This window comes from Hevea brasiliensis, chromosome 1 (genome assembly GCF_030052815.1).
Source record: "Hevea brasiliensis isolate MT/VB/25A 57/8 chromosome 1, ASM3005281v1, whole genome shotgun sequence".
Classification (NCBI taxonomy): Eukaryota; Viridiplantae; Streptophyta; class Magnoliopsida; order Malpighiales; family Euphorbiaceae; genus Hevea; species Hevea brasiliensis.
Window position 1 is genome coordinate 112,199,086 of NC_079493.1, and position 26,522 is coordinate 112,225,607.

General features: G+C 34.1%; 2 protein-coding genes across 3 annotated transcripts in view; both read right to left on the reverse strand.

Annotated features, from left to right (window-relative positions):
- Positions 1-3,147: 3,147 nt before the first annotated feature.
- LOC110644883 (alpha-mannosidase At3g26720) lies at positions 3,148-18,879 on the reverse strand. The gene is made up of 29 exons (XM_021797838.2): positions 18,471-18,879; positions 18,266-18,349; positions 18,076-18,164; positions 17,734-17,908; positions 17,282-17,401; positions 17,030-17,113; positions 16,879-16,950; positions 16,373-16,486; positions 16,098-16,198; positions 15,915-16,008; positions 15,635-15,802; positions 15,450-15,539; positions 14,880-14,945; positions 14,736-14,792; positions 14,253-14,472; positions 14,001-14,140; positions 13,691-13,759; positions 13,533-13,592; positions 13,361-13,432; positions 12,887-12,934; positions 12,642-12,761; positions 12,375-12,440; positions 11,264-11,376; positions 11,058-11,142; positions 10,785-10,895; positions 10,620-10,715; positions 10,365-10,412; positions 3,662-3,730; positions 3,148-3,545 (listed from the first exon to the last, which is right to left on the reverse strand). The coding sequence occupies exons 1-29, from the start codon at positions 18,672-18,674 to the stop codon at positions 3,330-3,332; spliced, it is 3,051 nt and encodes a 1,016-aa protein (XP_021653530.2). The 5' UTR covers positions 18,675-18,879; the 3' UTR covers positions 3,148-3,329.
- Positions 18,880-21,869: 2,990 nt separating this feature from the next.
- LOC110632155 (histone-lysine N-methyltransferase, H3 lysine-9 specific SUVH4) overlaps positions 21,870-26,522 on the reverse strand; it is a 31,015-nt gene continuing 26,362 nt past the window's right edge. For both annotated transcript variants that reach the window (XM_021780273.2, XM_058147522.1), the window contains 2 exons: positions 23,667-23,903; positions 21,870-22,132 (listed from right to left, as the gene is read on the reverse strand). In XM_021780273.2, coding sequence (XP_021635965.1) covers positions 22,019-22,132; positions 23,667-23,903 — 351 coding nt within the window. In that variant the 3' untranslated portion in view covers positions 21,870-22,018. The remainder of the gene's footprint in view (positions 22,133-23,666; positions 23,904-26,522) is intronic.

Genomic DNA, 26,522 nt, shown 5'->3' on the forward strand with positions numbered 1-26,522 from the left:
TTATTAACAATTTGCTGGGTACTATATAATAAGAGGACTTGGATATGAAGTGGGATGCTCCCATGGGTTCCAACAACAATAGTAATTCAATAATGCTAGAGAAGTGAATTTTTTTTTTAAATTGCAAAAAAAGATAGGACTTTATAGTAATTGATTATGTCCTTAATTTAACTAAATTATTATAATAAAAAAGGTTCCGTGGCACCCAATAAAAATAATTTATAAATTTTTTTCATTACACTTTTAAATAAAAATAATATTTAATAATTATATTGATATAATACGAGAAATCGAACCGAGATGAAAGTTAACCCTTAGGCTATGCGTGGTGCAGTATTGAATTTTAACTAATCTAGATGTATCATGTCAAACCAATGAATGATAACACTCTTTTTATCCCATAAATCCTATTTTCATATAATTTTAAAAAATATAATTAATATAGTTAAGACAATAAATTTTATTTATTTTTTAATATATTTATATTTATATTACTTTATTAAAAATTTTAAAACACACAATATTAAATTATTTTTAAAATTAATAAATTTTATTTTTTAATGCAAATTAAATGAAAATATATTAATTAAATTAATTAATAAATTATTATTTTAAAATAAAAAATACTTATAATTTAAAATAAATGCAAAAAAAGAAATTGATTTTTACGAGGGGGATAGAACAATTATGATGCCCGACGCTTGAAGTAGCAAAGTGATTTCTTTGTAAGAAAAGTTTAGACTTCAACTTTTATGAATTAGAAGGCAAGCCATGGGCCACTTTGCTGGTGAGGTTGATAAGCCCATTTTGAGCTACTGTACTTATCCAAATCAAATTCAGCTTTAAAATTCAGATGCTAATAAGAGAGTTAATTTTAACTATAATCTCACAATTTAAATATTATCTTTTTATTTCAATTCGTATTATAAAATTTTTTAAATTTTATTTTGAATATCACTAAAGTTTTTATGGCCTGTCATTATAAATTTTTAAATTAACTTATAATTAAATTTCACTCGTTATCCCTTAACTCAACTCAACTCAACTCAACTCAACTAAGCCTTTATCCCAAAAATTTGGGGTCGGCTATATGGATTCGCTTTTTCCACTCTGAACGATTTTGGGTTAAATAAATGTATGCTTTCTAAGTCATTTTGTACTACTCTCCTCCAAGTCAATTTAGGTCTACCCTTTTTTCTTTCTATCCTCTAGCCTAATGTGCTCTACTTGTCTAACTGAGCCCTCGTATGTCTACGCTTCACATGACCAAACCACCTCAATCTCCCTTCTCTATCTTCAATTGGCACCACTCCTACCTTTTTTCTAATACTTTCATTACGGACTTTATCTAGTTTAGTATGGCCACTCATCCATCTTAACATTCTCATCTCTGCAACTCTTATCTTAGATGCGTAGGACTCTTTCAGTGCCCAACACTCACTACCATATAGCATGTAGTCTACGTTATGGTCATGCGGTAAAATTTTCCTTTAATTTATTGGGAATCTTACGATCACATAAAACTCCTCCACTTCAACCATCGGCTTTAATCCTATGACTAACATCCTCCTCACATCCCCATCTACTTGAAGGGTGAGCCTAGATATTTAAAGTGATTACTTTGGGAGGTGCCACTCCATTCAAACTAACTCCTTCCCTATCACTAGTTTGGCCTTCATTGAACTTGCAATGCATGTTCTTCGTTCTACTTAACTTAAAACCCTTTGACTCTAGAGTACTTTTCCAAAGTTCTAGCTTCCTATTGACTCCTTCTCGTGTCTCATCTATCAGAACAATATCACCCGCAAACATCATGCACCAAGGAATACTCTCTTGTATATGTTTGTCAGTTCATCTAAAACTAATGTAAAAGGTAAGGGCTTATGGTGATCCTTGGTGTAATCCAATTGAGATCGGAAAATCTCTTGTGTCCCCTCCCAATAGTAGTTGCTCCTTCATACATATCTTTCAATACTTGTATATACCTAATAGATACCCTCTTTTGTTCTAACGCATTCCATAAGACCTCTCTTGGAACACTATCATAAGCCTTCTCCAAATCAATAAAAACCATGTGTAGATCTTTCTTCCCATCTCTATATTTCTCCATCAAGCTTCTAATGAGAAAGATTGCTTCCATAGTTGAACGACCAGGCATGAAACCAAATTGATTGAGAGAGATAGAAGTATCATGACGTAGTCGATGCTCCACAACTCTCTCCCACAACTTCATAGTATGGCTCAACTCGTTATCCCTCAATTTAAATAAATTTATTATAATTATCGCTTATTTAAACTTTCATTTATTTTTTTATTTATGTAAAATAAAATCATACTATTAGAAAATGATTTAATATTTTTATAAATATTTATAATTAATTAATTATTTAATTTATCATATAAAAATATTATTTTTACATTTATTATTTTGTAATTCAATTTTTAGATTAACATCTAAAAGAAATATGTCTAATTTTTCTTAATTCCTTTGGTTCATTTTAATATTAGAAAAAAAATTAATAACATATAATTATTTTACTTTATTTTGAAAATATTTAAATCCTAATTAAGTATGAATGCTTAATTTTTTATATAGGTTGATATGGTATAAAGTTTTTGTCTTTATTTATTAAATTAGCAAAATAATATATCTAATCTTAATCATTATTTAGTCCATTTTGTATTAAAATTTATTTAATATATTAAATTAAAGTTTAAAATTTTTATGAGATAAATTAAAGTTGAGAGTTGTACATGGTATATTTATTGAAGTTGAGAGATGATTAATTGAAATTTAACCATTAGTTAATCCGAAAACCTGTAACATCAGATCACAAGGATTTTAATGGTAGTTAAATTAAAATTCAAGAATTTTTATAATGCAAATTAAAATTGAGGAACATTAGCGAGGAATTATTAATGAAATTAACCCAAATTTGTGCGTTACTCATAGGTAAGGTCTGAAGTGTCTGGCAAGTATTTGAGTGATTAGGCTTGACTGTTAGATTATAGAGGTAGTTGGTCTACCTTCGTCTGTTTGCTGGGCAGTTGGTCTACCTTTGTCTGTTTGTTGGATGAAGATAATTTTATTATCCACTTGAAGGGGATAGCTAGAACTAAATCCAACAAATTTGGAACAGTGAAACAAATTGAAATAGATCAAGTTTGCTGTAATTTGCTTCAGAAAACTGTTTACATTGTGATGCATGGCTTATCTATGAAACTTAAGCCAATGCTTACTACAGCTGAACTCATCATTAATTTGTTACTTTTCCATAGAAATAGCAGTTAATTCATCTCAGCACTGCAAGAAGTGCTTGCTCAGGAATTCAAGAACTAAACATTTGAAGATAATTGAAATCTATCAAGAAGGTACGAATTTCCATCGGAGCAAGTTCCACAGCCAACTTGGCAGGATCTACAGGTCCTCCCCTCACCACCTTACGTTCTTCCGTGGAGCCTGCTACTTTCCAAACCAACCTCTTCTTCTCCATGTCAGCTCTTTCTTGGTTGGCTGACAAACTCAACTCTGTCACTTTACTTATCTGGAAGAGCGAAGTAAAAAAAAAAAAAAAAAGAGACCACTTTATTAACATTAAAAAATATGATTTCTTAATCAACAAGAAAGAGCGCATCCTAACAACATTTTTGCTGATTTTACCTTCTTGTTTGGAAACAGCTTTTTCAATTCCACACTTGCAACCACAGAATAGTCTTTGTCTTCTTCAATCTTTGCATACATCAAATGCCACCCAAAAACAAGTTAAATTACATGGTATGGTGGTAAAATGAGCGCAGCACAAAACTAAAATGATTAATGGGATTATTTTAAAGCAAAAACCGTTTTCTATTAGCAATGTTAATTGTTAAGAGAGTAAGTTCTCTGGTGACATTCAAATTGAAGCGTAATATTTCTTAATTCTTTGAAGAAAAAAGGACGGCACTTGAGTTCTAGGACATGAACGTGCAGCCTCTCAGCCAGCAGGCGGTAGCCATCTCTGTTGCATAAGCTTTTCTTGAAAATGTTCGGAACAGATTATAGAAATCTAAGGCTGGACGAAAAAGACACTTCTTCTGAGGCAAAGTATCCTGGGGCTACTCTAGTTAGCTAATTGCAGAGTGCAATGAACATCAAGACAAATTTTTTTTTTTTTTTTTAGAAAAAAGCTTTAGAAGATAATAGCAAAAGATTGCTGACAAGAAGAGAATGAAAGAAATGGTATAAGATATTATATATTCAATCCCTAATCCCTAGATTTAAAGGAAAAAGAGGGGTGATAAAAAGTTTCTGGAGGAATTAGTAGAATGTAGAGAACTATCGTCATGGAAAATCAAGTTTCAAGTAGAAAAATAACAAGTCAAATTCTATGAACATTTCAAAAGAAAACCCTATAACACACAGCTACTGCACCATTAGCTAGTAATGCCAATAAATCTCAAATTTCTCCCAAGTTTCATGTGGCGGTTAAATATTCGTACTTACTCTTTGTTACGAACCCAGAAAAAGCAAGAACCGATTGACAAAAGGATGGGAAACACTCATCCGGGAGATCAGGTTGAAGTCGGGAGACTGCAGGGAAAGTAATGACATAAGTCTGGATGACAGGGTGGAAGGATTCAGTTGAGGATGGCCAACTGATTTGAGTAAATGTAGGTCAGACGAATGAGTGAATAAGGAAGAGAGAACCAACCTAAGGGTACTAACTCCAGATAGGATGACCAGTTGGAAAGAGTCAGCTAAGGAGGACAGCCGATCAGTTTGAGTAAAGGTGGTTGGATGCTCGAGTGAACAAAAAAGGGAATACAGATTGGTGCAGCAGATCAGGTATACAAGCGTGATCAAGAAAGATAATGATCTTCATAATTGCAGGGATTTACCAATAATTAATTCTTATAAATTCCAACAGTACAGGGATAGATTAAGCCAATCCCGTATCTCTGATAACTAATTTTATCTTTCCAGCATGTATGTTAAACCTACGAAGTGAATGAGAAGTGTGGAAAATTTCATAAAATAATTTGTTTTTTTTGTAAAAGTTGTTAGCTCCCTTATTGAGCTCGTAAGGTTAGAGCTCCCTCAGTAGAGCTCACACGTGGGCACCATGGGTCGGGGAAAGAACAAGTGTAAGTCCCTTTTCCTTTACAATCACCGTTTGACGCGATCCGTATCACCCTTCCCCAACTCAAATAGATCATTCAAACCCAAAAGAATGAAATAAATCAAATTTCAGATAATTTATAGATTAATTTAAGGCATCCTAGGCAAGAAATAGAAAAGGATAATAAAAGCATAAAATTCATGCAAGGGAAACAAAGATGAACAAGAATATGGCAGTGAGTGAAGTTTCAATAGTCCTACCACATTATGCAAAACCTACATTAACATCCATGCTATAAACAATATGAGTGTCAAATTCATCATGCAATTTGTCCAGATGCACTAACTTAGTATTGTTATGGAAAGTCAATCACTACGTTATGGAAAGTCAATCACTATATTATTTCCCTGTACATTATGTATTCTATATTCCTATTTAGGATTTCTTATTTAGGATTTCTTCTTTAGGATTTCTTCCTAATTAGTAGAACACAATTATAGGAATCAATTGTATATATATACCCATGTACAGATTAATTGAAATCAATGAGAATCATCTCTTTCTACATGGTATCAGAGCAGGTCATCAATCTAGGGTATCTATTTGTTCTCACTACCCAGCTCAGGAAAGACCTTGGCCGCCGACCGGCCGTTTCAACCCCGATCAACATCGCCGGCGTCGCCTCAACCCCCTCATTCCACCACTGTGTGCTGTTGCCTGATCCAGTATACCATTAAAAGATTTCTGAGGTTTGGCTCTCAGATCCTATTTCGGTATTTGCTTGATTTGTGATTTTGGGTTATTTTGCTGCTATAAGCACTTCGGATTAGCGTTTCGGTTAGTTTTCTTTGTCTCAACAAATGGCAGACAATAAGAATGTTATTTCTGATGTGATTCCGGTGATGACTAAGATCACGGAACACAAACTTAATGGTTCGAATTACCTAGAGTGGAGTAAGACTGTTAGAGTCTATTTGCGTAGCATTGATAAGGATGATCACCTTACTAAAGATCCACCCACTGATGATACAAGACAAACTTGGCTAAGGGAGGATGCTCGGTTATTTTTGCAGCTTCGGAACTCGATTCATAGTGAGGTAATTAGTTTAATTAATCACTGTGAATTTGTTAAGGAATTGATGAATTACTTAGATTTTCTGTATTCTGGTAAAGGGAATATCTCCCGTATTTATGATGTTTGTAAGGCATTCTACCGTGCTGAGAAAGAGGATAAGTCTCTCACGGCTTATTTTATGGATTTTAAACGGGTATATGAGGAACTTAATGTATTGTTGCCTTTTAGTCCTGATGTGAAAGTTCAGCAAGCCCAACAGGAGCAATTGGCTGTTATGAGTTTTCTTGTAGGCCTTCCTTCAGAGTATGAGACTGCCAAATCTCAGATTCTCTCCAGTTCTGAGATTTCCTCTTTGCATGAAACGTTCACACGGGTCCTTCGTACAAAGAGTACTCAATCTTTACAGCCTACCAGTAGTGCTCTTAATAACCGTAATCCAAATGGACAACAGGGTAATAGAAGAGGAAGTAGAGGAGGAATTACAGGCAACAGAAGTAATCAGCGTAATAGAGAGGCTAGTTCTAATCAAGACTCAAGATGAGTCATTTGTTATTATTGCCATAAGCCTGGCCATACAAAATATAATTGTCTGCAACTTCAGAGGAAAAATCAGCGATCAAAGATGGCAAATATGGCAGCAAATAATTCTACAGTATCTTCCTCTGAGAAAACTATTTTGGCATCTGTAGAGAATTTTGCATAATTTTTCCAGTATCAGGCATCTCTAAAGCCTACCAGTTCCCCTATCACTGCGATCGCTGAGTCAGGTAAATCCACTACATGCCTTGTGGCTTCTTCATTCAAATGGGTTATTGATTCTGGTGCAACAGATCACATAACAGGTAATTCTAGTCTTCTATCTGCTTTTCAGTCTAATCTCACTTCCTCTACTGTTATTTTAGCTGATGGTTCTACTTTTTTTGTCATGGGTTCTGGAACTGCGAACCCGACTTCGTCAATTTCTTTGTCTTCTGTTTTGTGTCTACCACAATTCTCTTTTAATCTACTTTCTGTTAGTAAACTTACTCATACCTTAAATTGTTCTGTTTCCTTTTTTCCTTACCAGTGTTTGTTCCAGGATCTTACAACGAAGCAGATTATTGGTAGAGGACGCGAGTCAGGTGGTCTCTACATTCTGGAAAATCATGTACCGCGGTCGCTTGTTTGCTCCAGTACCTTAACAACTCTTGAAGCTCATTGTATATTGGGTCATCCTTCTTTGTCTACCATGAAGAAGCTGTGTCCTCAATTTCAGTCTTTATCAGTACTAGAATGTGAGTCGTGTCAGTTTGCAAAACATTATCGTTTGGCTTTTGTGTCTAGAGTCAATAAACGAGCTTCATCCCCTTTTGAGTTAGTTCATTCTGATGTTTGGGGTCCTTGTTCTGTTACATCTAAAACTGGATTTCGCTATTTTGTTACTTTTGTTGATGATTACTCTCGTGTTACCTGGTTATATTTAATGAAGAATCGTTCTGAGTTATTTTCTATCTTTTGTGCCTTTTGTAATGAAATCAAAACTCAATTTAATATTTCTGTGCGCATATTAAGAAGTGACAATGCCAAAGAATATTTTTCAGCACAATTTCAGCCTTATATGACACAAAATGGCATTCTTCATCAGTCTCCTGTGTGGATACCCCATCCCAAAATGGTGTGGCCGAAAGAAAAAATCGTCATCTTCTTGAAGTAACTCGTGCTCTTCTTTTTCAGATGAAAGTACCTAAATACTTTTGGGCGAATGCAGTTTCTACGGCATATTTTTTTATCAATCGTATGCCGTCTTCTGTCCTTAATGGGGATATTCCTTATACTACTTTGTTTCCTACAAAATCTTTGTTCCCTATTGAACCCCGTATTTTTTGTTGTACCTATTTTGTGCGTGATGTTCGTCCACAGGTTACTAAATTGAATCCAAAATCTCTCAAATGTGTTTTCCTTGGGTACTCCCGGCTCCAAAAAGGGTACCGTTGTTTCTCTCCTACTCTTAATCGTTATCTTGTTTCTGCAGATGTCACGTTTTTTGAGTCCACTCCATTTTTTCCTCCATCATCTGTGTATGAGAGTCAGGGGGAGGAGGATGATCTCTTAATATATACTGTCCAACCAATGTCTAGTACTCTCCCACAGCCTGTTCCTTCTATCTCTAGACCTACTCGATCTTCTGTTGTTCATGTTTATTCCAGGAGATTGGAGATTCCTGACTCAGATCCTCCACCAGCTACTTCGTTGGGAGATCCTGTACCTCATACTGATCATAATTCTGATATAGACTTACCCATTGCTCTTCGTAAAGGTAAACATTCATGTACTTACCCTATCTCTTCTTTTGTTTCTTATAATCAATTGTCTTCTTGTTCTAGATGTTTTGTTACTTCTTTAGACTCTGTTCCTATCCCTAATACTGTTGATGAGGCACTGTCTCATCCTGGCTGGTGTGATGCTATGAAAGAGGAAATGGAGGCTTTAGATGCTAATGGTACATGGGAACTATTGCCTTTGCCCACTGGTAAGAAAGCTATTGGTTGCAAATGGGTATTTACATTAAAGGTAAATCCTGATGGTTCTGTGGCTAGGTTAAAAGCACGCCTTGTAGCAAAAGGATATGCTCAGACATATTGGGTTGATTACTCTGATACTTTTTCTCCTGTAGCTAAACTTACTTCTATTCGCTTGTTTATCTCTTTAGCAGCTACATATGATTGGCCCCTGCATCACTTGGATATCAAGAATGCTTTCCTTCATGGTGATCTTCAGGAGAAGGTGTATATGGAGCAACCACCTGGGTTTGTTGCTCAGGGAGAGTTGAGTAAAGTTTGTAGGCTTCGGAAATCTCTTTATGACTTGAAACAAAGTCTTAGGGCATGATTTGGGAGATTCAGTGAAGCAGTACAGGAATTTGGTATGCAAAAGAGTAAGTGTGATCACTCAGTATTTTATAGGCAATCTGAGGCTGGTCTAATTCTCTTGGTAGTCTATGTGGATGACATTGTCATCACTGGGAGTGACTCTGCAGGTATTTCATCTCTTAAAACCTTCCTCCAAACTCAGTTTCAGACCAAAGACTTGGGATTGTTAAAGTATTTATTGGGCATCGAAGTTATGAGAAGTAAGAAGGGTATTTTCTTGTCTCAAAGAAAATATATCCTCGATCTATTGACAGAGACAGGAAAATTAGGTGCTAAGCCTTGTAGCGCACCAATGACTCCAACTTTACAACTGTTAGCAGGGGATAGTGAATTGTTTGAAGATCCAGAGAGATACAGGAGATTGGTAGGAAAATTGAACTACCTTACAGTCACTCGTCCTGACATTGCTTATGCCGTTAGTGTGGTAAGTCAGTTTATGTCTTCCCCAACTGTTGCTCATTGGAAGCCTTGGAACAAATCTTGTGTTATCTGAAGGGCACTCCAGGAAGAGGTTTGCTATATGGTAATCATGGGCATTTAAATGTTGAATGTTTTTCAGATGCCGACTGGGCTGGATCTAAGATTGACAGGAGGTCAACTACTGGATATTGCGTTTTTATTAGAGGAAATTTGGTGTCTTGGAGAAGCAAGAAGCAGAGTGTAGTTTCTCGATCTAGTGCTGAATCCGAATACAGAGCCATGGCACAATCAGTATGTGAGGTAATGCGGATACTTCAATTACTAGATGAGACAGGTTTTAAGAACTCCCTGCCTGCGATATTGTGGTGTAATAATCAAGCTGCTCTTCATATTGCTTCTAATCCGGTGTTTCATGAGCGGACCAAACATATTGAGATTGATTGTCACTTTATTCGTGAAAAGATTCAACAACAGATCATCTCAACAAGACACATCAAAACTGGAGAGCAGTTAGGAGATATTTTCACAAAAGCTCTGAATGGAGCTAGGATTGACTACATTTGTAACAAGTTGGGCATGATTAACATCTATGCTCCAACTTGAGGGGGAGTGTTATGGAAAGTCAATCACTATGTTATGGAAAGTTAATCACTATATTATTTCTCTGTATATTCTGTATTCTGTATTCCTATTTAGGATTTCTTCCTAATTATTAGAACACAATTATAGGAATCAATCGTATATATATACCCATGTACAGATTAATTGAAATCAATGAGAATCATCTCTTTCTACAAGTATCAATACAGAGGAGGTAATGCACTTATGAACAATAAAGAGAAATAAGAAAAGAATTCAGACCTCATATAGATGAGCCAACCGAAGTAGCACCTTTCCATTTTCAAGTTCCTGCAATGTTCAGAAAGTAGCAAACCTCATTCCTTCCAGACAAATTGGCGAAGCTAAAAACATGAAACTTTATAATGTTGACGTCAGGGTCTCTAAACACAGTTCATTAAAAACAGATGAAGAGGATGCAAATGCATTCATTCTTCAAGGACAAAAGAGAGAACTAATTCTAAGGAATTCACAAAGGATTTTTTTTTTCCTGCTTACCTGAAGGGTTATGACAGCAACATTATCAGGTAAAGAGTAGGATGGATCTATTCCTGAAAAAGTAGATATATGGGAATTCATCCAATTACTTCCATCCTGCAAACAGAAAAAAGTCACATAAGCATTGCAATTTCATTTGACAGAGTACTACAAAATTTTCCATACCTGCTCGGTGAAGGCTAAGAGAACTGGGGAATATATCTCTTGACCAACTGTTCGACGCCACTTGGCACCTTCTCCCAGGTGATCAATTCTAACAAAATACTTTCCTTGGATCTGCAAAAGTTTATGTTACATGGTCAGTATGTGGAATTCAAACTCCTAATTAACTGTCACCATCACCCTCAAGGAAAAAAATATATAATAAAAGAAAAAGAAAGAGGGTGATTTTTGTCGAAGAGTTTTGATATGTGGATGCAAGTTTGAATGTCTGCTTACAGTTAAACCCTCACACCCATTTAAGAAACAAACTGTCTCATTCAGCACCTCACCAACACCTCTTGAATCATCATGAAGCAACCTCCTAAAAAGCAAACATACTGGTTAGAGATCAACCCAACATAAGCAAACCTGATTAGATAGACAAAAAACATTAAAGAGTATAAAATCAAATAGAGTTAGTTTATAAGATTAGTGTAATAAACCTATGGAGCATCAGTTCTATTTGGCCATCCACTAAGCTAGATCCTCCCACTGAGCAGTCCACCAACACTGAGAGCTCCGAGCTGTTATCTTGCATATAAATTCCAAGATTGATCTGGAAGTGTGGACGTACATTAAAAGAAATACTGAGAAAAATTAATGGAAAAACATAAAAAAAAAAAAAAAAAAAAACAAAAGATAAGAATATCAGACAAAGAAACCCGAAAAAACTAAAAAAGAAGAATATAGAATATATGCTTAATACAAATCTAAGTGAAAATAGACATGTTAAGAAATTATGGATTCTTTCAAAAGGAAGCCCACCACAATTGACATAAGTCTTTCTTTACAGCCAAGGAGGCAGACCAGCTTAACATACTAGGTAAAATGCTAGTTTGCTTAACCAGTTTAAGAGCTAAATTAGTTTTTTCCCCCTCCAAATAATGTCTTTGTTTGGGCAGAAAACAGCCGCAACAACTCAAGAGCTTGTAAACATACTAGATAAAGGACAGAAACTTAGCCTCAAGGCATTCCCCCCTAACATCAAGAAACAAAACTACATAAACTGTCAACAATAAAAGCCAAATGACATTCCCATTATTTTTCATTAAAAAAATTATTGCATCTCAAGAGAAAATCCCTTTGGCATTAGATAGGAGAGGTTATGGGAAGGGCAGAGCTATCCCTAGCTATGTAGTTCATCTAATGGACCCAGAAGAAAAAAAGGGGGGAAGAAGAGGAAGCAGCTATTCCATCATGGATTTCTGGATTAGACAAATAAAAGCCAAATTTTGAAATGCGCCTACCTTCCATAGAAGAAATTGTTGGACATGGATGGGAGAAACTACACGTATTTAAATAATAACTTTGCATTAATAAGTTTCAGTCACTAACCTCTACTTGCTATTGAACTGTTATAACACTGACCCACAAAGATATAATAAAATAGTTTGCATTGACCAACAAACCAGAGTCACATTTGAAATTCAGATTTTGGAGAAAAGATATAGTCCTAGACATAAGGATGCTGGATAACCAGCTACAACACAATATAATAAAGTATAAAGATGAAGAATAAATGAATAAATCATGAATTTTATTGAAGAAACATACAGGATAATAATTTCCGGCAACTGGTTGATTTACTTCGAGGTCCCAGTCTGTCCTAAAATCTCGAATCTGCAAATCATTTGGAAGTGTCAGTATAAAATACATAGAACAAAACTAACTGCAAAATAAACACCCTAACACAACATCAAGATAAGATTCTCATCAGTCATTACACATCATTCTATCCTGAAATTTCTATCCAAAATAATTAATATATTGAAGAAATCAAATAAGAAATAAATTGTATGGACCGGTAAAGTATCAATATACCCGTTTAATAAAGTCACGTCCATTAGAGTCTGTATAGAATGTGTTATTGGTCTTCATAGTGGTTGTAATTTGGGTAGTAATTTCTTTTCCAATCCCATCATCCACAGGTATAGGCCCAATCTGCAATGACATATATAGTAGTCATCAAATAAAACCCACAACTAACTCTTGGACAGATAACAACCACAACCAACAGGAAAGCCAGCTCTTAAAAACAAAATAATTGCAGAAAGATAATAACTTACAGTGAACTCAACTTCAGCATGTTCCTTCCCCTTGTAGATCCTAGTAATCTAGGCACACACATAGCATTATGTTACTGAAAGTAGAACAAACAAATTCTTTGGAGGAATGAAACCACAAATGCTAGTTTTACATATAGTAATTTTAAAAATATTATTTTAACATGCCATTAGAAATTCATCAGAAGAATAAATTAATAATGTTGTACATAGCAATGGAATTATATAATACAATTATTTGCTAATGAATCACAACAAGAATTATGAAAAGAAGCATAACATATACTATTCATTCTTAATCTTCCGCACCATCTCCAAGTGCCTTTATTCTGCTAAATCAGGGGACTATTTTGCATTTTCAACCTAGATGTAAGCTCAAACTCAAGACAAAAATAAATGCATCAATTTCTTGGATGTCCAAATTGAAGGTGCCATGATAAAAGTCAGTACATTAGATATTCTTGGTGTCTTAACTACCTGAGATATCCATGGGTTGATTTGCTGGCGTACTTCATCCAGTAGTGGACCCCTTACAAAAGTTAAAGGAACCTGGGAGAAAACAAACAGTTGCACTTGCCTTGAGTTTAAAGTAACAGCTTCTTATTTAGTGGAGCAAAAAGTTAGTAAAGTATTAAGTGAACAGAATTACCTGGTTTTCAGATTTTATTGGGAAGGTACCATTTGGACGGAAAACATAAGCTCCAGATGCCTTCAAGAAATGATAACAATCTCATCAAGCTACCCAGTTATGGAATACTCTCAAAACAGTACATGATAAGTACATACAAGTCATCAAAGATTGACTACCTGTGGATCTTTATCAGTACCATCATTTCCAGAATAATAACCATAAGATTGTTCAACAGCAGTGGTGACCTTGGAAATGTCATCAACATAAGGAATTCAGCAATTTAGAAATCTAAATGTGGCAATGAAGAGGAAAATAAAAAACCAAAAAAAGGTCAAAAAGAAGAGAAAACACAACTGCAAAAATCAAAAAGGACCATAGGAAAAACAAAAATCATGTTTGTTTCACTTTCACCACTTAGTTCACTTCAAAACTAAAACTTTGACAAAATAATCACTTCAAAACTGAAACTTTGACTAAATAATGTACCAGGCTTCTGGTATTGACATAATGAGTAAGTTTCCCTTCATCTGAAGAATAAAGCAGCTTTAAACTTCCTTGGCCAACTTCTATGGTCTTGTTTGTAACTTCCTCCAATGTGTGTACCAGAGAGATGGTTGAACTAGGCCCTTCAATGCAGATTATAAAACCGAACTCTTTATCAGTAATTTGAAAACAGTGTGTCCTAGTTATCTGTTTCACAGGAGCATATTATTTAAACAAACAGGCAATATTGCTTACCTGTCTGTCTTGCACCTGACACCATGAAAGTGCTGAAACCAAGGGGAGGTATGGATGCAGAAAATGCAAGCCAATACCTTGGAGTTTCATGCGGGAATTTCCCCAGATATGCTTTAACATATTTATTTCTCATATTAAAGGTTGTATTTGATATAGGTAGAAGCTGAGATTCAATTTCTCTCCCACTAGAATCTTGAACAACAACTTTTTCAGAGGAAACCTGTAGCAAGTTTGACATAAAATTTACTTTCATATCCATGAAAATATTAAGTTTTTGATGTTTAAATTATTACTGCCTGATATTATGTAAGTAAATTTGAAAATATTTGCCGTCAGTTTTCTGCCTGATATTTTGCCTCTCCAAAGGCGAGAATATTGTTTAGCTTTGGCCCAACTTACGGCATGGCCCCAAGTTCCCTAAATTTGACCCTTATTTTGCCAAGAGAGGCTCCTAGATTTACAAGCTTAACAACAAACACTCACTGGAATTCGTATCACTTCCTCTCGCTTCCATCCTAGAGGATTGTAGACAACAACGACCTGCCAAAAAAGAAGATAATCAAAGAGAATATAATTGATATGATAATCAACTGGAAGCAAGTGAAATAAGGAGGAAAACACTCTTACCAAGCTTTTCTTGTCAGACAAAATAGCTTCTGATGGAGGACAGTAACTTATATTAAGTAACGGACACTGCCAAAACAATTCACGTGGTAGAGTTCAGCAGAAATTTACACTTAATATTTGAAGAAGACAATCTGATCAAGTGTAAAACTCTCTAAGATGCCAAAATGTCATAATGTAAAACAATTAATGCCATCTTTTGTAAACCTTCACCATTTTATTTACTCCTTGAGAAAAATATACGGAAGCTATAATCATAACTATGAAGACAAGGAAGTTACCGCAGATAAAGAAAAATAAAAATAAAAAATGAAGGGACATTCAGAACAAGCAAGCTTCAATTGCAATATATAATAATGGGAATTCAAGTCCACAGCAATCTTTCAATTATCGTAGATGCTTATGAATATTATAAACTTGTAAAGCACACTCTTATGGTATTAATTTAGGCATGGAACTTGAAACCAGCGATTAGTAGTTATGCAGGTCAATTGCAATAGAATAAGACCACATCTTGTCTCAAACATAAATTAAGTACAACATGACAAATTGTAGAGACAAATTAAATATTGCCTGCTGAAAGTTTGTGACAGTGTTCTCCTGTCTAATGCTTGATCCTGACTCTGCCAAGAAAGCCAGAGAAGAAGCAACCAACTTCTCAGCCTGCACAGAAATATAACTGAAGCCCGTAAGATTTATATCAGGTTCTAGTCCTGTCATGATATAAGACAGTTTTGGTATATCAAACTGATAAGCACCTCTATATAGCCAATTGATAGTCGCAGAGCATAATCAGAAGCAACATGTTGCCTTTCTGTACCACTAACTGCATCATGATGTTGAGCAATTGCCAAAGCATCAGCAAGTTTTTTGGTGTTTGGTCCTGCAGTACTCCTGCCTTTAAAGAATTCAAGTTGCCTAGCAGCCTAATTATAAAACAGTGACAGCAATTAATATTTAAAGAAATAAATCAGAACCAACCAGGACATTTAGAAAAAATCACTTACTGAAGAAGCAAAAAAAGGCCCAAAATCTTACAAGATAATAACCACTCAACATTCTGACATAACCTTTAAAGGCTGGTCGACTTGTAAAATAACCTGTCCAATATGCATTTGGATGATCTGCATAGCTGGAATGTAGTAATTTCTATTCTTTCAGCAAAGTTGCAGCAAAGTGCACAAGAAAGGTACAAAAATTACAAAAATAACACAAACTCACGGGAAGAAATCTTCAGTTTTGAGAGGCCATTGTTCATCTGCTGCATATTTTGCATCAGTATAGATGGAAGGTGTTGAATATAAAGCATTTACACGACCATCCTGGAAGTTATCAAAGAAAATTTTATCACAACATTCTAATTGCTTCCTTTTTGCCATTGCTGTAGCTTTTGAAAACAATAGAAAATAAACAGGAAAGAGAGAGGATAAGTGGATGTAAAGCCATTACTTTATCCTCAAAGCATTCATCATCAGAAAGAATAAAAAAAAGAGTACCTTATTAACATAATGAATGAACTTGTCCATCTGCCTGAACCATGAATTTGCATACTGATAGCGAAAATCTGTCCCCATCAGCCACATTACATGATTTGTCCTGGTTACATTAGCCTACATTGAGGATGGGGAAAAAAGAACATTTCATGAACAGCCTATTGTCAAAGCTTCAGTATGGATAAAACATTCACAATAGTTACTTACCCTTTTTAACAAATTTATAGCATATATCCATGGAATTATTTTTAACATCCAACATCAACAGCAAGGCTTGAGTTTTAATTTATCAAATGGATCTTCAATGACAATTATTAGCCTATTATCTGCATTGTATCTCATCTTCTACACGTAAAAATTCATACAGATAAAAATCAGATTAGATAAAATGCAGATTATAGGCTAATAAATATAACTAAAGATCCATTTTAAAGCAAAGACAAAAATCCAGCATAATGTAAATAGAAAAATAAAGACAATATAGCCTCTCTTAAGTCTTAGGATGTTACCTGAGCTAAAGCAGCAGCTACAAAGTCATTGACTCTATCTTGAACATTGTAGTCAAATAGGAGAATATCATCCTTCAAACAAAAATTCCACGTCAATAGTAGTTGCAGAGGAACATATAAAAATAATCCATGTTTGTTTATCAGTATTTACCTGAATAGGAGGGGAGACATCATTTATTTCAAATGTGAAACCATCTGGGGGGTCATAATGCCTAGGAAATATACCAGTAAATATCTGTGTACACAATTGATAATAAAAGGAGTCAACAGAATGCCAGGAACTAGAAAAAAAAAAAAAAATACAGCTCTGCCTTGCATTTTGAGATAAATAAGTAGGAAAATTTCGCTTCACATATCAATCAGCATAAAAGGAAAAATTGAAATATGTAGAGTAGAACCCAACCTGTGAAGTTGAACCCAGGGACTTAGAACCCTGCCAGATAACCTCAAGGCTCTTCTCCTTTAATCGCTTTGCTCTATCTTGGTAATCAATTCGAGCGAAAAAGAGAGAATCAAATCCTAACTGCAAGGAAAAATTCAGTGCATAGACTGCAGAGCTCATAAATTAAGTGAAAAGTTTCCAGGTTCAAAAAGAAAAACTCAATGCTTTATCACGCCCATCAATATTAGATAGGTAAAATGGCTCTTTTTACTTTATGGTACAAGAGAAGAATGTTACAGCTCAAATTTATGATCTTTATTTAAAAAAAAAAAGAAGAAGAAGAAAAAAAAAACTTGGACTAAATTAAATGGTTGGCTCAGATAGGAATTGATAGCAATCATTGCCAATTTCAACAAAGGAAAAAAAAAAGCAAAGAGAAACATCAAATAACAATAAGTATTGATCAAATATACCTCAGCACCAAGCAAATAAGCTTGAACAGAAGAATGTCCAAAAGGGTCAATCTGCCAACCAACTCTAGGAAGCTGACCAAATTCATCTTTGATAAATTGATGGCCTAGAGTTGTCTGATCAATCAAATCAATGTAATGTGGGGTTGCCTCATCGTGCATACACATGCCCCCATTTCTTCCACAAAGAAAGGACCAAGAACTTATCAGTAAAGAAAGGCAACTTCATAACTTGGATTTCTATGTGTATAGCAAGAAAAACTAATTTCCAAATATCCAATATGGCAACTATAATCATTACCCATAAGCTACAAAAACAAGAGAGAGTAATGAATGAAATTTTACATGAATTCTAATTGACCAGAGTTGACAAGCTCCTTGACTTTAGCCTTCATTGCTTCACTTTGCTGTCTCCACCATCTCTGGAAGAATGCCTGAACAACAAAATGAACGCTATCATGAAATTCGCTAGCCATATAATTGATCTTTAAAGAAGATAAATACGAATTCAGAGAATAAAGTAAAAAATGCTGACCATCTCAACATAGATGAACTTGCGATTCTTATCTTCGAACAAAGCAGACATTACTGAGTCCAATACATTCTGCACACAGGCTCCCTACTAACAAAACCAAGAACCCATAAAAAAATAACACAGAACAAGCACAGAAATCCATTATTGAATCATAATTCCACTAAGAGTGGCATAAAATAAAATAAAATAAAATAAAAGACATTACCCGAATCGAATTGTTGCCACCAAAATAGTACTGATCAACAGTCTTCAACCATCCAACATCATCATGAGAGTGAGGCACCAAATGAACGTTGACTTTGCCAGCGACTATTCTCCCAGTGGTGTTGTAATCTATGTACTGAGATTCCACGCAGAAAATCCCAGCCAAATAGATTGTTAAATAGTAGTAGAGAGCAATAATCGCCATGGTTATAGCAGGATGGATCTTGAGAGCGGAGAGAGGAAAGTGATGATCATATGTTGATGAACTATGAAATTGGCAAGTGGGTAGCTGGTGTTTGTAAACATTCAAGAAAAGAGTCTATGTTACTGTTCCTCTCGCTTGAGTGGAAAGAAAGATCAAGAAGTCATGAGAAGGCGTGCCAGCCTGAAGAAACAAGAAAATGACGTTACAGATAATTTTGATTTGTTAGTAATTTATTATAATATGTCCTGTTTTTTTTAAGCAGGTTATTATAATATGTCCTAATGTAATGATTCATGCAGATTATTAGCTAATTCGGATTATATAATAATAATAATAATAATAATAATAATAATAATAATAATTTTATCTTTGTTTTTATTTTTGTAAATATTATTTTTTTTAAATAAATTTTACATATTAAAAAATAATATTCTATAAATCAATAAAAAAATTTTATATATTAAAAAATAATATTCTATAAATTTATTGATTTATATTCTTATTTTTAATTTATTATTATTAAACAAATTTAATAGTAAAAATTATGGATATATAGAAATTTAAACAGTTAGTCATAAATAAATGTAATTGGCCCATAATGGGACAGGCCCATAAACCAGCATTTCTTTCAGGCGCACGATCCAGATCTGTGCAAAAAACTCTACTTCATTAGTTCAGAGAGGATAAATACTTCCCTGAAAAGACAACTCTCTCAAACCCCATTATCCCATCCTCAAATTAAACCGTTTAGTTCGAGTTTAATAATAAATAATTATTTTTTATAATATTTAATTTTAAATATTTAAAGAAATTAAATTAATTTTTTTATTTTAAAGTGTATTTAAATAGAATTAATAAAAATTAAAAATAAAGTAAGATAATAAAAGTAATGCGTCAAAATACACTCAATCTTAGTAGTGGATTTAAAAAAAAAATCTAAAGTTGATTGGCTTTTTATTAATAAAAATATATTCTCTATTAAAAAAAATTCAATACTTAAATTTATAAAGGGTCAATTTAAATAAATATATAAATATATAAAAATAATTCTTTAAAAATAACAGTAATTTGACCTTTTTTATTATGATAGATTTTGTTATTATTAACATTTTCATTTCTCCCTTTTAGAAATACATGAAAACGTATTTAAAATTTAATTATATTAACAATTAAATGATTTCGTCTATTTTTAATCAATTTACTCATTAGTCAAGCGATTAAAATATAGTCTTATAAAAAGAATAATTATTCTATATTCATGCTTTACCCTCTACTCCTACCCCTTTTTCTCTACCTTATCCCCAAACTCCAGTAATAGCTAGGGCCAGCTTTGGTAACAAAAACCCATCTCTTTCCTTCGCTCTGTCGCTGCCACATCGTCACTTGCTCCGCCAAAGAGAGTCCAAATTTACCCCCTGAATCCACTAACGAAAGCCGCAAGTGGCTTCAAGGGCATGGGTTTATCACCCAATAAAGATATTCCTCATCTTCTGGAGGGACAATAATTTAAGTACCACAATTTAATATCTTTTCTATGGGTTTTAACCTCTATATGTGGTTTCAAAAAAAAATAATTCTCTATATGCCAATGTTGTGAACCAGTTGAAACCACATTTGTGTCGAAAAAATGTTCATTTTGCCTCCGAAATACATCAGAAGCTCTAAATATGGAGGCATTTAGTTGTCATTACGAACCCCAACCGGGTTTATCTCTCCCATCCCCTGTGTTCTTTTTAGTTTCCATGTTGGTCCCTTCTTTTTCCCCTAATATTCGGACCCAACAATGATACTTCCAGGAGACGAAATTGAAAAACAAGATGTTATAGTTCGTTCTTTAATATAGTGATTTGCTTCGAGCATTTTATGTTAAGTTGCCACAAATGTTCTCGATTGAGTACTATGGTTGACAGTAAGTCCTCCAGCTATTCAGAGAAAAGGAGAAACCTTATGATATCGATCTTGACGCCGTAATTGATTAGTTATGAGACTCAAATTCCGGAGTTTCTCCTGCGCTAAAAATTCATCTTCTAAATTTAATGATTAAGAGTTAATTCAAATTAAATAAATTTAACTAAATTATTTTAATTTAGTAATTCTATTTAATTTTTAAGATTATTTAATTTAATTTTATATTATAAAAATTTTAATTATTTCAATTCAATTCAATTTTAAAAAGAAAAAATCGATTAAATTGAACCAAACTGAATAATTTTATTGATTTTTGAATCAACTTATTTTTATGAAAATTTTATAAATTATATATAATTATATATATATAAATTATTTAATTTCATTAATTAATGATTATTAAGTTCAAACCAAAGCCTGATTTTAATCTTGATTTAAACCTAATAATCATTAACCAATGAAATTAAATAATTTATATATCTAAAATTAAAAAATAATAAAAATAAAAATCAATCAATTTGAACCAAATCAAACTGAAATAGAGCGATTCAATTCAATTTGATTTTTCATCCATTTCGATTTAATTCAATTTCTAAAATATGTAATTCAATTTCTAAAATATGTAATTTAATTTTCATGATTTAATTTAATTCAATTCGACTTGATTTAAACCAAATGCTCACTCTTGTAATGATAATAGTCTCAAGTCTAACATGTCATAATAAAATCAGAAGACTCAACAACACAGTTTTTTTCTCAGATTATTGGGTTGTGCCCAAATCAAGCAAATACCTAACGCACCTCGAATTGATTTTAATACCTCATTATTTAAAATTCACAGGAACTCTATAATGAAAATTCTGAAATTCAATTTATACAGGAATAATATCATGATTTGAAACTAACGGACGAAAAATTAAAGCTTTGTACTACATTAACCCCTACCGGCAATCTAGAAGCCAAATTAAAGAAATTTGGTTCTGTACTATCAATTAACAGAATCACAAGCAAAAATGTCCACACACACCAACAGTAAAACAATCATCTCCAAGTTGGGGACCATCAGTGAAAATTTAAATCATAGAATTGATTAAAATTTTTAGTTGTCAATGATGTTTTCTATATCGTTCCACAAAAATATTGTACAAAAATTCCTCCTTTTTTCCCCGCTCTCATCATTGCTCTGAGCTACAGTACCCATGTATAGTTCAAGGCATGGCATTCATGATTTAATCAAGGACATGAACACATCTCTCCCCCCGAAAAAAAAAAAAAATTAAGGCCAAAATCAGGGCTTCTAGATACTCATTAAAAGAACAGATATACAACAGATATCACCCAGTACTACCTTGATCGACCGATTGTTATTGCAGTAATGCAAGTACTTGTTTAGAAAAAGCAGCAGCAGCAGACAAACATTTCTTAATACTGACCAACTAGAACAAGCGCTTCCGACAATCCGCTGCACCACAGTAGCATGCCATCTGTTTTATTTTCCCATCAGGGCCAGTGACACTATCGAGGGCATAGCCATAGTCGTAAGTAAGCTCCTACAATAAAGAAAGAATAAATGGTCAGCTCCAATTGAAATAGAATCAAGGAAACTAGAGAGTATTTGATCTGCTGCTCAAGCACCTTTTGATTGGTATTTAGCTCCCAAATGTCTAGCACTTTCATTTTGGATTTCACAAAGGCCAAAACTAGCTATCACTTTTTTAGGGGATCAAAAAAATTCCAAAAGCCAGACTCAAATTTGAAGCTATTATGAGTTTGACTACTTTAACTAAATAAAACTTATAATAACTATTTAACCAAAAACACTTATTACTTTAACACTTTCTAGCCCAATAGCAACTGGAAATTGCAACAGCAAACTGCAGTCAGAATACCCAAGAGCAGACTGTAACTATAACACTTAGGTGCAACAGCCAATCAAAACACCCCAGCAGTGAACAGGTACAAGAAAATCATCATTAAACCAGGATAGAATTCTCCTATAACATCAAGTGAGACAAACATGCTCCAAGATGCCTCTTTAACCTTGAAACATAATGCAAAGCGCAATACAGAATAGTTTTTGTCACTTGGAACTATCGCAAGCACAAGAATGTCAATTACAGATCAGGTGTTCATACATCACTGTCAAACAAGATGACAAATAGCACAGTTACATTCAAACATACCCACCCAAGACCCAACAGACAGGACATCACAAAGTACTAAACATAAGATATGAGCCCTCAAATGTAGCCCTACATTATGCACTAGACATCACTGACCACATTCACATCTCCTTTCAGACCTAATGCATTATTCATTTGCCAGTTCAAACAATATATTGTTGATGCCCTTAAATGTAAATGAGAAACACAATCTAAGCACAAGAGTCTTGCTTGCACAGCATCATATGAACATAATGCCATTAGTTATAAATGGTACATAACATTAAATTAAAGAAATCAATATCAAAATATCATGAAATGAAGAATTACAGTAAACCAAAATTTTAAAATAGACTATGAGGTCTTGTAATAGCATCTAATGATGCAGTAGAGAATCACAATGAATGTTATATTTTTCAAGTTAAGAGGTTTTGGAAGTTACTGTATTACCTAGGAAAAACAAATGTGATACTGAAGACATTAAAATGACTTTTCAAACAGAAATTAGCCATTACGATTTTCTGAACCCAGAAACCCAAAATAGAGGGTATTCATCAGAATTATGGCAAGAAAAACAAGTAGAAAATTATCTGCTCTAGCGAAGACATTGAATGTCATTAAACAGAGAGCAAATTATCTGCTCTAGCAAAGACATTGAATGTCATTTAATCGAGAGCAAATTTCTAATAATTGCTTATGCACTTCTGATATAAATATTACAAAATTTAAGAACAAAAGTAAAGGCAATTTCATCGCATTTTCTTTTACTAAACAATAATAGAAGATGAACCATTAGGAACAGAATAGCATGCTTTTCAATTACAATCCAGCAAAAAATGGACCTAACTATCAAGAGCACAAGTTCAACAACTTCAATGTGGAACATATCTATATCACAAAAGAATGAGAGACGTTTAATAACCTGCAAAGGGGGTATGTTGTCCGCTGCAAATAGCATTACCCGAGCAAGTTTGAGATCATGGTGTGAGCTCAAAACACACTGAACAAACAGATTAGGCTCACAACTATGATTAATGAACCTGGCCATATTTCCCGAGGAACCTGCATCAATACAGAATTCTGGCACACTTTCTGACTTTTGATCCTCAGGTCTATCTGTGTTGCTAATTGTTGGCACAGATACATCTCCAAGTCGCCTCTGTTGACAAAAGAAAATGGACAAAATAAACTCAAAATATTGAGGCTATGAAAGAAAATATAAAGTGTAAAATTACAATACCATGCCAAAACTCCATTGAGGTTACACTTTACACCGTGTCATCCCAAATAACAAATCTACAAGTGTTTGTGTGCCAGTTACACAACAGACTACACATTGAATGACTCAGTTAATTGTGGAAGATTATGCCAACTTCAAAGCAAAACAACCAAAATGCACCAGCACATCCTCTGATAGGTACTCTAATAGCCTATCCATGCCCTCTCTCCACAGCCTTTACATTAAAATTAATCAACTATTGAATTACTAAAATATAAGATTTGACACACTGATAAATTTGTGTTGCATTAGAAAGAGTAGCAACCAAACCACTTGGAGTTGAGTCATGACTCATATTTCTTAAGAGAAAAATTTACTGTTCACAAAGGCCCCCAGCGAACAGTATATGAATTTACTCTTCAGGGGAAGCATAGGGAGGAAGAAGAGGTGTCTTTCCCTTCTTCTTTGTCTTCTCACAACTTTCAACTTCAAAGGGAAAATCTGGATTTAAAGTCTATACCTAATAATGATACTCAGGGGGAGTTACCTAAATCTCAAGGGAGACTAAATAGATCAAATTTGAGAATCTACACTCAGCGAAACAAGACAGATATAGCCATCGAGCAGAAGACTACTGATCAATCGGAATTTCTGGATTCAATTCCTGAATATCCTGCGGTATGTAATGAGTTTCCTTTGGTTCCTAAAGAATCTAATTTTAATTCCCAGTCTACTTTTCCTTCTTCTGATAATGATCTTGATATCCCTATTGCTTTCAGAAAATGTATGAGAACCTGTACTAAATATCCCATCTCTAACTTCATTTCCTATGATTCCTTGTCTCCATCCTATAGAGCCTTTCTATTATCTATTGTCTCTGTTTCTATTCCACAGGATTGAAAGAAAGCATGTCTTGATCCAAAATGGAAGGCAGCCATGGTGGAGGAGATGAAAGCTCTGGCAAAGAATGAGATATGAGAACTTGTTACTCTTCCACTGAGAAAAAAACCAATTAGATGCAAGTGGGTGTTCACTGTGAAACATAAGGCAAATGGTTCAATTGAAAGGTATAAAGCTAGGCTGATAGCAAAAGGCTTCACACAGACGTATGGGGTAGATTACCAAGAAACCTTTGCTAAAATGAATAACATCATAATTTTACTATCATGTGCAGCAAATCTTGAGTAGGATTTGCAACAGTTTGATGTAAAAAATGCCTTTGTATATGCTGATTTGGAAGAAGAAGTGTGTATGAAAATTCCTCCAGGATTTGAGGATGAGAAGACCAGAGGAAAAGTTTGTCGATTAAAGAAAGCACTGTATGGCTTAAAACAGTCACCTAGGGCATGGTTTGACAGGTTCAGTAAGGCTATGGTTTCCTTTGGATACTATCAAAGCAATGATGATCACACCTTGTTTATAAAACACTACAAGGGTAAGATCACTCTGCTTATTGTTTATGTGGATGATATTATGGTAACTGGTGATGATAGGGAAGAAATGACTCATCTAAAGGAGCGACTAGCATAGGAGTTTAAAATCAAAGATTTGGGAAGGCTAAAGTACTTTCTTGAAATAGAGGTTGTCAGATCAGATAAAGGAATCTTTATTTCTCAAAGGAAGTACATACTAGAACTGTTGGAGTAAACAGGAATGCTAGATTATAAACCAGCAGAGTCTCCCATTAAGACAAATCACAAATTGCAAGCTGAAGTTGGGGAATCAGTGGATATAAGGAGATATCAGAGGTTGGTTGGTTGGCTGGAAAACTGATTTATCTTTTGCATACCTGACTAGATGTAGCATATGCAGTGGGTCTAGTGAGTCAGTATATGCATGATCCTCGTGAACCTCATTTGAAGGCCGTTTTCCGAATCTTGCAATACTTAAAATCTGCACCTAAGAAATGACTTCTTTTCTTAAAGCATGACCATCTTCAGATTAAGGCTTTTACACATGCAAATTAGGTTGGATCTCTTGATGATAGGAGATCGATATCTAGTTACTATACTTTTATTGGTGGTAATTTAGTCACTTGGAGAAGCAAGAAGCAAAATGTGACAGCTAAATCTAGTGCAGAGACTGAGTTTAGAGCAATGGCTCAAGGTATTTGTGAACTATTGTGATTACGAAAGTTGATGGAGGAATTAAAATTGCTGGAAGCTAATGGTTTGTCCTTGTTTTGTGATAACAAAGCTGCCATCAGTATAGTTCACAATCTATTTCAGCATGATTGGACCAAGCATATAGAGATTGACAAACATTTCATAAAGGAAAAAGTTGTCAATGGTTCCTTAAGTATCTCTTACGTAGGGTCGAAAGATCAATTAGCTGATGTGTTCACTAAGGGATTAAGTTGTAAGGGGTTTCATACCCTAATTTGCAAGTTGGGCATGTGCAACATACATGAACCAACTTGAGGGGGAGTGTTAGAATCCCTTAATTAGTGTAAATGCCTAAATTAGTGTAAATTAGCTGTAAATTAGTATACAATTAGGAATTATTGTATTTATTAGTTTCCTATTTAGTCATAACCTTTGCATATAAATTTGAATTCTT